Source organism: Barbus barbus (genome assembly GCF_936440315.1).
Source record: "Barbus barbus genome assembly, chromosome: 17".
NCBI classification, from domain to species: Eukaryota; Metazoa; Chordata; class Actinopteri; order Cypriniformes; family Cyprinidae; genus Barbus; species Barbus barbus.
Window position 1 is genome coordinate 16,496,788 of NC_136745.1, and position 10,429 is coordinate 16,507,216.

The following is a 10,429-nucleotide window of genomic DNA, read 5'->3' on the forward strand; positions in this document are numbered from 1 at the left end:
CTTTAAGATAGTTTAGATCCTACCTGTCCGATCGCTACCACTTTGTTCATTTAAATGGGGAGTCATCTCAATTATCACCAGTAAAGTATGGAGTACCACAAGAATCTGTCCTAGGTCCTCCGCTATTTTCAATATACATGTTGCCCCTTGGTAATATTATTAGAAAATACGGGATTAGTTTTCATTGTTATGATGATGATACTCAACTATATATCTCAACAAGACCAGATGAAACTTCTCAACTATCTAAGATAATAGATTGTGTAAAAATGTAAAAGATTGGATGACCAATAATTTCCTCCTATTAAATTCAGATAAGACAGAGATATTACTTTTTGGACCAAAAAACAGCACACAGAATCTCTTGGATTACAATTTACAACTAGACGGATGCGCCGTCACATCCTCTAAAGTAAAAAATCTGGGTGTTATATTAGACAGCAACTTGTCCTTTGAAAATCATATTTCCCATGTTACAAAAACAGCATTCTTCCATCTTAGAAACATTGCCAAGCTTCGATGCTACTGTTTCTGATGCAGAAAAGCTAGTTCATGCATTCATGACCTCTAAACTGGACTATTGTAATGCACTGCTAGCTGGTTGTCCTGCATCTTCAATAAACAAGCTACAGATAGTCCAAAATGCAGCAGCTAGAGTTCTTACCAGGTCAAGAAAATATGATCATATTACCCCAATTTTACAGTTTCTGCACTGGCTACCTATTAAGTTCCGTATCATCTACAAAATATTATTACTTGCCTATAAGGCCCTAAATGGTTTAGCACCTGCGTACCTAACTTGTCTTCTACCACGCTATAATCCAACCCGCTCCCTAAGGTCGCAAAACTCTGGACTCTTGGTAGTACCTAGGATAGCAAAGTCCACTAAAGGAGGTAGAGCTTTTTCACATTTGGCTCCCAAACTCTGGAATAGCCTTCCTGATAACGTTCGGGGTTCAGACACACTCTCTCTGTTTAAATCTAGATTAAAGACACATCTCTTTAGCCAAGCATTCACATAATGCATCTTATAATCTTGTACTGCAGTTATATCTGATCAAATGTACATTATTATTATTCTTTAGCTTGGGTTGAACAAATCTTTTTTGCTTAGATGGAACAACAGCTACGCTAATTATTTAATTTAATTTCCTGTAGAGCGCTATACAAATAAACTTGAACTTTTCATCTATTAATGAATGTGTGGTGCTTACATAAGTGTAGGATGCCATTCCAAGCGCTTTCTTCTCCCACTGAGATGAATTCAAACACTGCTCTCGTGTAACCTCTCAAGGGGATACTTCCTGGTGGGTCCTGTAGGGTGTGGTTTCGTGAAGGGTTTCCATATGGCCTGAGGTGGCCTGATCGCACACTCTGACATTCTGAATACTGATTGGCTAAAATAAATGACCTTAATAAATTCCTGGAAATAGTGGAGTCCTCCGTATAGAAATTAGGGGCTTTGTGCTGAAAATGCCAGCTTTGGGATTTAGTAAAGCGATTTATATGGCGTTAGAATGCGATCTTATAAGAGTCTCAACATCTTTGTAGCTCGTACGGAGTTAAGAAATGTAATATTCAGCTGTACACTGTACAAGTAAAACAAAACATATAACAGTCACCTCAACTAAATAAAATAAATAATAAATCTTCTTTGAATACCTCAGGAATTAATTTATTATCAGGTTGTGTATGAAAGGTTTCAGTCTTGCTGAAGTAAAATATCTGAGGCAAACCCATTGACCCCACATAATATTTAACCGTATCATCAAGCCTAATGAAAGACGTAAAAGACTAGATTTCCCAGTGGGCAATTGATGTTGAAAAGACATTAAAACAGGTCAAATATGCAAATCAAGCTGACGTCAAAACCTTGACATGATGTTGAGTTGATGTAAATTGAATGTCTACCACATAGGCCTACCATTAAACCAATTTCAGTATGGGTTTAACTTCCTATTTTCACCCAATTACCACTGGAAGAAATTGCCGTCCAAACTGAATTTAAAATGATGGTACAGTGTCTTGATAAAATCTTGACTAATATTTGATGTCAAATTGATATCAAGTGCCCGCTGGATTAGGTGAAAATTACATTTCCAAAACACGCTCTACAAAATAAGTAGTGTGGAAAATTTTTGTGAAAAAAAAAAAAAAATGGAATTGAAACCACAGTAACAAATCTATCATACTTTGTGTTGAGATTATGAAATAAAATAAAAAATTACATGTTTGTTTTGTTGTGTGTGTGTGCCTGTTCTCGTCGAAGGGCCCTTTATCTTGTTAACTCCCTTGCTTATCCCTTCACTAATTTTCATGTGTGTGAATGAAGCTGTTATAAGTTTAACTTTAGCATAAACATATTTTAGAATGATAATATTAATTCAGGAGGAAATCATCTCAAGAAAAACTGTACTAGATGGGTCAAAATATTCTGAGGGAGCATATGAACGATTTGTTAGAGCAATACTGCCATCTAGTGGAAAAAGTATTATTTTGGTCAACAAAAACAAAACGCATCTGACTTTACAAAACATCAATATGGTCCATAACATTTTATTTTCAAAGACTTCACACGATTTTGAAACAATACATGAACCAAAACAATTCATTAACCAGTCTGAAACCATTCTGTTAAAGAATCAGTCCACAAACATCACACCAAAACCATTACAGAATGCCCTCCTATTATCCAACACTGAAACTACTTATTGTCAAAACATAAAATATGTAAAAAATAAACGCAAATGCAAAAATGTCCACAAGAAAGCTGAAGATCCTATAAGGACTTAAACTGATGTAAATAATTTGCATTATCTGTCTTTTTTTTCTAATCATTACCACCACACAGGTAGAGGAGGGCCTTCTGGTAATCTCCTTCAGTGTCATCCTGGAATAAGGGCAAAAACAATGCTTAGATTTATTTGTGTTTGTGACAAAGTGTGTGTTCGCATAACTTGCCTGTATGGTGCTGTAGAGTGATTCTCCAAACTTCTTCTTGTATATTGCTCTGACGTCCAACATATCCCGTTCACTTCTGGACACCATGATCCTTATGAGAGTCTTATCATCAGTGCCAGCACGCTGTAAATCAACAAAACAATAATGTGTGAAATCCGTTGTTTCATTATTATTCAAACCAACACATTCATTTAATAAACAGGCCACGAGTTGTTTTTATTTTTCCACTTGGAGTGTCAGCATTTGATAATCCAAAATGAGCAGCAAATGATCCCATTCATGATCAGAGGAGGAAAAAAACAGATGAGAATCTCATGGAAATAAGCCTTCATACCCGCATAGAATCTCGAACGGATTCGGCAAAATAAGCAGGCACACTTTTTGCGCATTTAACTAAAGGGGGGAGAGAGAGAAACATCAGTTTTACACTTCAGTTAAAGGGATACTGTCATTATTTACAAACTTATTTAGTATGCTGTTAATCTATTATATCTGTTAATCATCATAGTGTGATGGTTCAGTCCGTCCAGATAGCAAATTACAACAGGGATTTCCGTACCCACAGCCAGCAGCAGTGCTTCCAGGTTCCCAGTGCACTCATCTTTTATGCTCTCTTCAATGTCACAGCCGGCAATCTTTTTGTAGGCATCAAACACTGAAATAGGGACACCGAAGCCATTAGGATGGCCTTTCAAGGCAGTTCTGAACGCATCAAAAGGCTTTGAACACACAAGCATGCACCTTTTCTCAGGTGTTCGACGCTCCTGTTGCCGAGTATGTTGATGAACTTGTCCTCATCCGTGCCGAATTTCTCCTCTCCGGCAGCAAACAGCTCCTGAAACACAATCAATGAACAAACACTTCTAAGGATCGCAACTTAAACCTGAGGATCCAGTTACGTCTTTTCCATGTTTACATCAACATACATACACAACTCTAATGATTAATCAAATACAGCTAGGTGCAAATTATAACAATGGATTCAAATCCCTTGCAATTTAAGTTGTGAAACCCAAAAGGAGATATTAAGCACAATGTTCAAGCGTCTGTGTTGAGTATAATAATAGGGGATAGCGATTTACACTACCAAGCTCCAAAAAGGAGAAGATATTACCATAAAAGCTCAAACGAATCATACTGTTTTAGAAGACTTGTTCTACCTAACCTCTCCTTTAGTATTTCACAGGAAAAAAGAAAAGATTACAAATATGAGGGTGAGTAAGTGACAAAAATCACGCAAAATGAAAATTACATTTTCTTTTGAGGAACACAAAAGAAAGGATTTTGTTTTCACCTTAATGTTTTAACTGTTCATAGATATTTTTCTTTATTCGACAGAATAAGTCATACAATTTTGAAATGGTAAATGTTTTATTTTAAGTGTAAACTGTCTCTTTAAGAAATTCATAGTGCTTTATCAGGGTGTTTAATCACTCATGACTATGAACTTTACCTTTGCATCTTTCTCCACTCTGCTCTCATCCACTCCCTCCTCCCGGTTTCCCTGAGTATAGGAACAGAAACATAACCAAGGTCAGAGAACGTCACAGAAACATCAGCCCTTCTCCATCACCGCAAATATGCTGAGACGGGGCGTGGAATTTTGCCTAACCTGGTAAACCCCAAGATTGAATTACCCACACTTTACCCCTGAGAACCATTTAATCTTCTCAACAACATTACTCAAGAGCGGTTTTAATTACTTAAGGATGACTTCACTGGTGCTCATGTTATCATTCCAAGAGGAAGCTGCTCGGTTTCATCTCTACCTTTTTTAGTATCCTCTCCCATCTCTTGCCCTAATCAACACATTGACTGAAATTGTATATCACAGTATGAGAAATTTTATATACTGGTAATATAGTAATGACAGATCATGACAATAGTTATTTTTCCTGGAAATTATACTAGAAATGGTTAATATCAATATGTCAGTGTCTCACACAACATGTACATTTTTGATAATCCAGTGAATTAAATATTTTTCAAATTAAAAGTATTAAATACTTTATATGATTTTTTACCTCATTTGATTACTTTATTTTGCATGTGCTGCACAAAACCAAAGATGATTCTAATTATTCATTCATACTTCATTCAACTTGAATGAAGTCGTGGCCTAATGGTTAGGGAGTCGGCCTCGTAATCCAAAGGTTGCGGGTTCGAGTCTCAGGCCGGCAGGGATTGAATGTCCAGCGCTCTCTCCACCCTCAATACCACGACTGAGGTGCCCTTGAGCAAGGCACCGAACCCCCAACTGCTCCCCGGGCGCCGCAGCATAAATGGCTGCCCACTGCTCTGGGTGTGTGTTCACGGTGTGTGTGTGTGTTCACTGCTGTGTGTGTGTGTGCGCATGTTGGATGGGTTAAATGCAGAGCACGAATTCAGAGTATGGGTCACCATACTTGGCATTATGTCACTTCAAAAAAAAAAAAAACTTTTTTTTATGCACTCTTTCTTGTGCTCTCTCTCTCTGTATATATATTTTTTTTCTGATTATAAATTTATTTTGACTCTCCTTTATTTTTGATTTCTTTTTAAAGCCATTTCTTTACCTGTGCAAGGATCACCAGCAGCCTCTGGTAATGTCCTGTCGTATCACCCATGATGTCTTTTTCCAGCTTGCTTCCATATTCTAGGTCAAGACACAAGAAACAGGATCTATTGACAGTTCACACTTATCTCGACAGTTGCTGCTTATTGGTCCAATTGGATTAGTTTAATGGGAAGGGATCAGTTTTAACAGTGATGCCTTGTAGAGACTTGTACTCCATATGGCCTGTTTGTTTGCAATATGGCAACTTTGAAGGGAAACCCACAGTTTTACAAAAAACTGACCCTTACCAATTGAAATTAATTATTTGGAGTGTTCAAGTAAATATAAATAGACACGGGGCCTCATTTGTAAAATGCTGTGCAGAAATAATCTTAAAATTGATCTCTCAAATACGTGTACAGGTGATTCATAAAAATGAACGTACGTACAGAAAACGCACATCTTTCAGATGTGAAATCTATGAATCGCAAATTATCTTGAACTTGCGCACAAATGAATGGTTTCAGCTCTCTGCTTGTAAACGACTTCTAATTAATGCCATTAACATGTAAAGGATCGCCAGTCATCATCCAAATTCTTTCATTTAAAACAGCGAGCTGCAAGAACAGCTTACATTTCCAAAAACATGCAGTACTCAAACAAGATCAAATCTGAGCGTGCGCATGCTTTATAAATGAGCCCACGATCATGCATCAACCTTACAATAGTGGGACATTTTCATGTCAGCCGTACCCTGTGCCTGCACCATAAATGTTACCTTTCTTATAAGCTTTGACGATATCTTTTATTTCATCACATGTCCTGGCTGCCAAGATCTCAATTAAAACTTCATCCTCTGTACCCACTCCCTGCAAGAAAATAAACAATTAAAACGATAACCAATCTGAGATGAGATGGGCTCAAGTTTATCATAATGGAAAATAATTTTCATAATGTGTTTTTTATTCTTTCTTTCTAGTTTTTAATTATATCCCATAGACAATGGAAATGTTTGATGTCACCTTGATGGCCTTATGGAGTTCATGTGCATCATATAATATGGATGGATACATGAGGGCCACGATGAGATCCTCCAACTTCCCACCAAGCTCTGACCGTAAGTCTTTCACTAGATCCTGAAAACATGAGCCAAGAGACAGAAGAAAATATATTGCCCATTAAACTGAAGATGTGAAACTCATTAGCATTTTAACATTTTTTTAGACGTTCATCATGACGGCACTGAATTATATCAACATCAATAAGAGGATGTGTGCAAAACAACAACTCAAAATGAATATATTGATGTATTGCTATTGATGCACAGCAGTGCTTCTAATTTAATGGAACAACAATCATGTTTAAATACCGTTTGTCTTGATTTTGAACAGCATTTGTATTGTGTTATCATTTTCAGAAGAAGATGTACTTAAAATGAAAATATATTTTTATATAATTTAGATTCAACAAACTAATTATTCCTGGTCTGACACTAGATAATGAAATTTGCTCACCTTGCCAAAAGCTTTTTTATAGGCTGCTTTTATTTCCTGTCTCTGGGCATTACTGCGAGCTGCCAGTAACATGAGGACTGCATCTTCATCAGTGCCTGAAAATAAAGGATTATAGAAGAAGGCGAAAGTAAGATATAGTGTAAGAGTGAGCTGAAGATGATTTTCTTTAGTCCACTGATCAGTATAATTTGCTAACAGCAATCACCATAGTTACCATTATGTTCTGGCTAATTATGATTGCTAATTATGGAAGGAAAAACATCTAGATCTTAACAAAAAGAGGTGAACTCTCTTAAAGGTCTGACTGAAACTTACCGATCCCTTTCATGGCCTTGCGCAAAACTTCTGCATCATGCTTTGCATTAAAGTTCACAAAGGGTTTCACACTTCCTCGGGTTGCCTGAAGAAAATACAAAACCAAAATGAATCTATTGCAAAAAAACAACAAAACAAATCAGAATATAATATAAAGTAGATGTTGTACATGTGGTTCTATTCTAAAATGCATAATGTGTCAGGATAACTACAGATATCCTTTGAAGATTCACCAATAAGAACAAAATTATTTATAGCCCTTACTGGTTGCCAGATATGTTCTCACATCATAGAAGACAGCAGCATTATAAAGTATGCAGGGCAAAAAACATTTTTTTATATTGAACCGAAAGCACAAAACCAGGTTTTGGTATTTGCAGACTAAATAGGAAAATATCAAACAAAAATAATTAACATGCATTATCATTCAAGGCACTAAAAAATACATGAAGCCATGTGGAGCAGGTGAATTCTGAATGGATTAGCCAGCGCAGGTGTTTGAGAATATGAGAAACATCAACCTCATTTATTAAACTCATGCATGCAATGGCTCGTGTCTCTCATCATTACCATGTGTAAATACTGAATATATATTTAGCAGACAGATATGAACAAATAACAGTGGAAACTGTTTGCAATAATTGTGCTCACAGTCTAGATGACCTTTCAAAGGCTGGAAGCATCCATTTCCACATTTCGTGTTTACATTGCGATTGTATCTTTCTGGTAACCATTTAAAACCTCTGTAAACACTATATACACACACAGAGTATCTGTAATCCATACATGACGGATTCAAGATAGACCAAGATAGTTGCGCAGGGTGAAGAATGAGATAAGGTATAGGGTTTGGGTTTAGGGTTCAAGTTCAGGTTGAAAGTTAGGGATCAGTTAACCCCGAGACCTTTGGTCTGATTTGATACCAATAGCAGTAGCGTTAATCTTTCCTTGCTCTTATGATTTCTATAATAAAGTGCTATGACAACACACATATATTTTAGAATCGTGTCACCTTGAAAAACAGCCTGTGTCATTAAACTTTTAAGAAACAGAACATGATATGCCAGCCCAAGCATGGCTAATCCTCGTGGATGTACTACAGTATATGGGTGTTTGCTTGGTTCTGGAAGGTGTGGGATAATAATGCAACAGAGACCTGTTCGGTGGGTTTCCTAAATCTGATCTGATACAGGACTCATCTGCTGTAATCCAATCATCCATCACCTTAACCACCACAGTGACTTAACGGTCACCATGCCAACATAGATCTGAACTTAACCCTTGAATTCTAATTTATGGGAATCAATTCATTATTCTAATCATCAATTCATAAACTAAAATATTAATACAAATGATACAAATGCAAAATGATACAAATGTAGCTCAACTCTTACCATTTGTACAGGTACAGGCAGCACGGTGTGCAGTTCTGGAAAAGAAAAGAAAAGTACATAAAGTTATCATTATCAGAGCAGTTCAGCAGTAACTGAAACTCGTTGCGTTGTGATGCGAAATTGCACGTCCTAGAATCCACAGTAACTAAATGACTTTAAAGACATTACATACATTATTCCTATTATTTACTCACTTAAGCTACCCCGTTACAATACGTTATCTATTCAGGACAGCGAACAAACTTACCCGTTGCTGTATTCAGTCACCTGTGCGCGAGAGGTCGGACTTCTGGCGCGTGTCAGCGAAGGTGTTGTATCTGGATGAAGGACACGCCCTCAAAACCAGCTGTCAATCACATTGACTGACGTGGAGAACAGAGTAAAACGAAGACGATGGTTGTAGCTGTAGACTATATATTCGGTCTCTTGGTGAATTTATATTGTTTAGTGGTCAAAATGGTTTCAATTAATGATATTCGAAATAAGTAAATAGTTATAGAATTTACCATGAGATGCGTTTAAAACTATTTTACAGCAAAACTCCAAACGTCCACAAGTGGCCAGTATAGGGCCAAACTTGGGCACTTTGTTTTATATAGGCATATATATACACTCACCTAAAGGATTATTAGGAACACCTGTTCAATTTCTCATTAATCCAATTATCTAATCAACCAATCACATGGCAGTTGCTTCAATGCATTTAGGGGTGTGGTCCTGGTCAAGACAATCTCCTGAACTCCAAACTGAATGTCAGAATGGGAAAGAAAGGTGATTTAAGCAATTTTGAGCGTGGCATGGTTGTTGGTGCCAGACGGGCCGGTCTGAGTATTTCACAATCTGCTCAGTTACTGGGATTTTCATGCACAACCATTTCTAGGGTTTACAAAGAATGGTGTGAAAAGGTAAAAACATCCAGTATGCGGCAGTCCTGTGGGCGAAAATGCCTTGTTGATGCTAGAGGTCAGAGGAGAATGGGCCGACTGATTCAAGCTGATTGAAGAGCAACTTTGACTGAAATAACCGCTCATTACAACCGAGGTATGCAGCAAAGCATTTGTGAAGCCACAACACGCACAACCTTGAAGCGGATGGGCTACAACAGCAGAAGACCCCACCGGGTACCACTCATTTCCACTACAAATAGGAAAAAGAGGCTACAATTTGCACGAGCTCACCAAAATTGGACGGTTGAAGACTGGAAAAATGTTGCCTGGTCTGATGAGTCTCGATTTCTGTTGAGACATTCAGATGGTAGAGTCAGAATTTGGCGTAAACAGAATGAGAACATGGATCAATCATGCCTTGTTACCACTGTGCAGGCTGGTGGTGGTGGTGTAATGGTGTGGGGGATGTTTTCTTGGCACACTTTAGGCCCCTTAGTGCCAATTGGGCATCGTTTAAATGCCACGGCCTACCTGAGCATCGTTTCTGACCATATCCATCACTTTATGACCACCATCTACCCATCCTCTGATGGCTACTTCCAGCAGGATAATGCACCATGTCACAAAGCTCGAATCATTTCAAATTGGTTTCTTGAACATGACAATGAGTTCACTGTACTAAAATGGCCCCCACAGTCACCAGATCTCAACCCAATAGAGCATCTTTGGGATGTGGTGGAACGGGAGCTTCGTGCCCTGGATGTGCATCCCACAAATCTCCATCAACTGCAAGATGCTATCCTATCAATATGGGCCAACATT

At 37.7% G+C, this 10,429-nt stretch overlaps 1 protein-coding gene across 1 annotated transcript; it reads right to left on the bottom strand.

The window, feature by feature from the left end:
- Window positions 1-2,541: 2,541 nt before the first annotated feature.
- Window positions 2,542-9,021, bottom strand: LOC306882982 (annexin A5-like). The gene is made up of 13 exons (XM_079438021.1): window positions 8,968-9,021; window positions 8,721-8,755; window positions 7,327-7,411; window positions 7,012-7,106; window positions 6,520-6,633; window positions 6,276-6,366; window positions 5,517-5,596; window positions 4,415-4,465; window positions 3,703-3,796; window positions 3,521-3,616; window positions 3,296-3,354; window positions 2,962-3,084; window positions 2,542-2,890 (listed from the first exon to the last, which is right to left on the bottom strand). Exons 2-13 carry the CDS (start codon window positions 8,721-8,723, stop codon window positions 2,831-2,833), a joined length of 951 nt encoding a protein of 316 aa, XP_079294147.1. The 5' UTR covers window positions 8,724-8,755; window positions 8,968-9,021; the 3' UTR covers window positions 2,542-2,830.
- Between the last annotated feature and the right edge of the window lie 1,408 nt (window positions 9,022-10,429).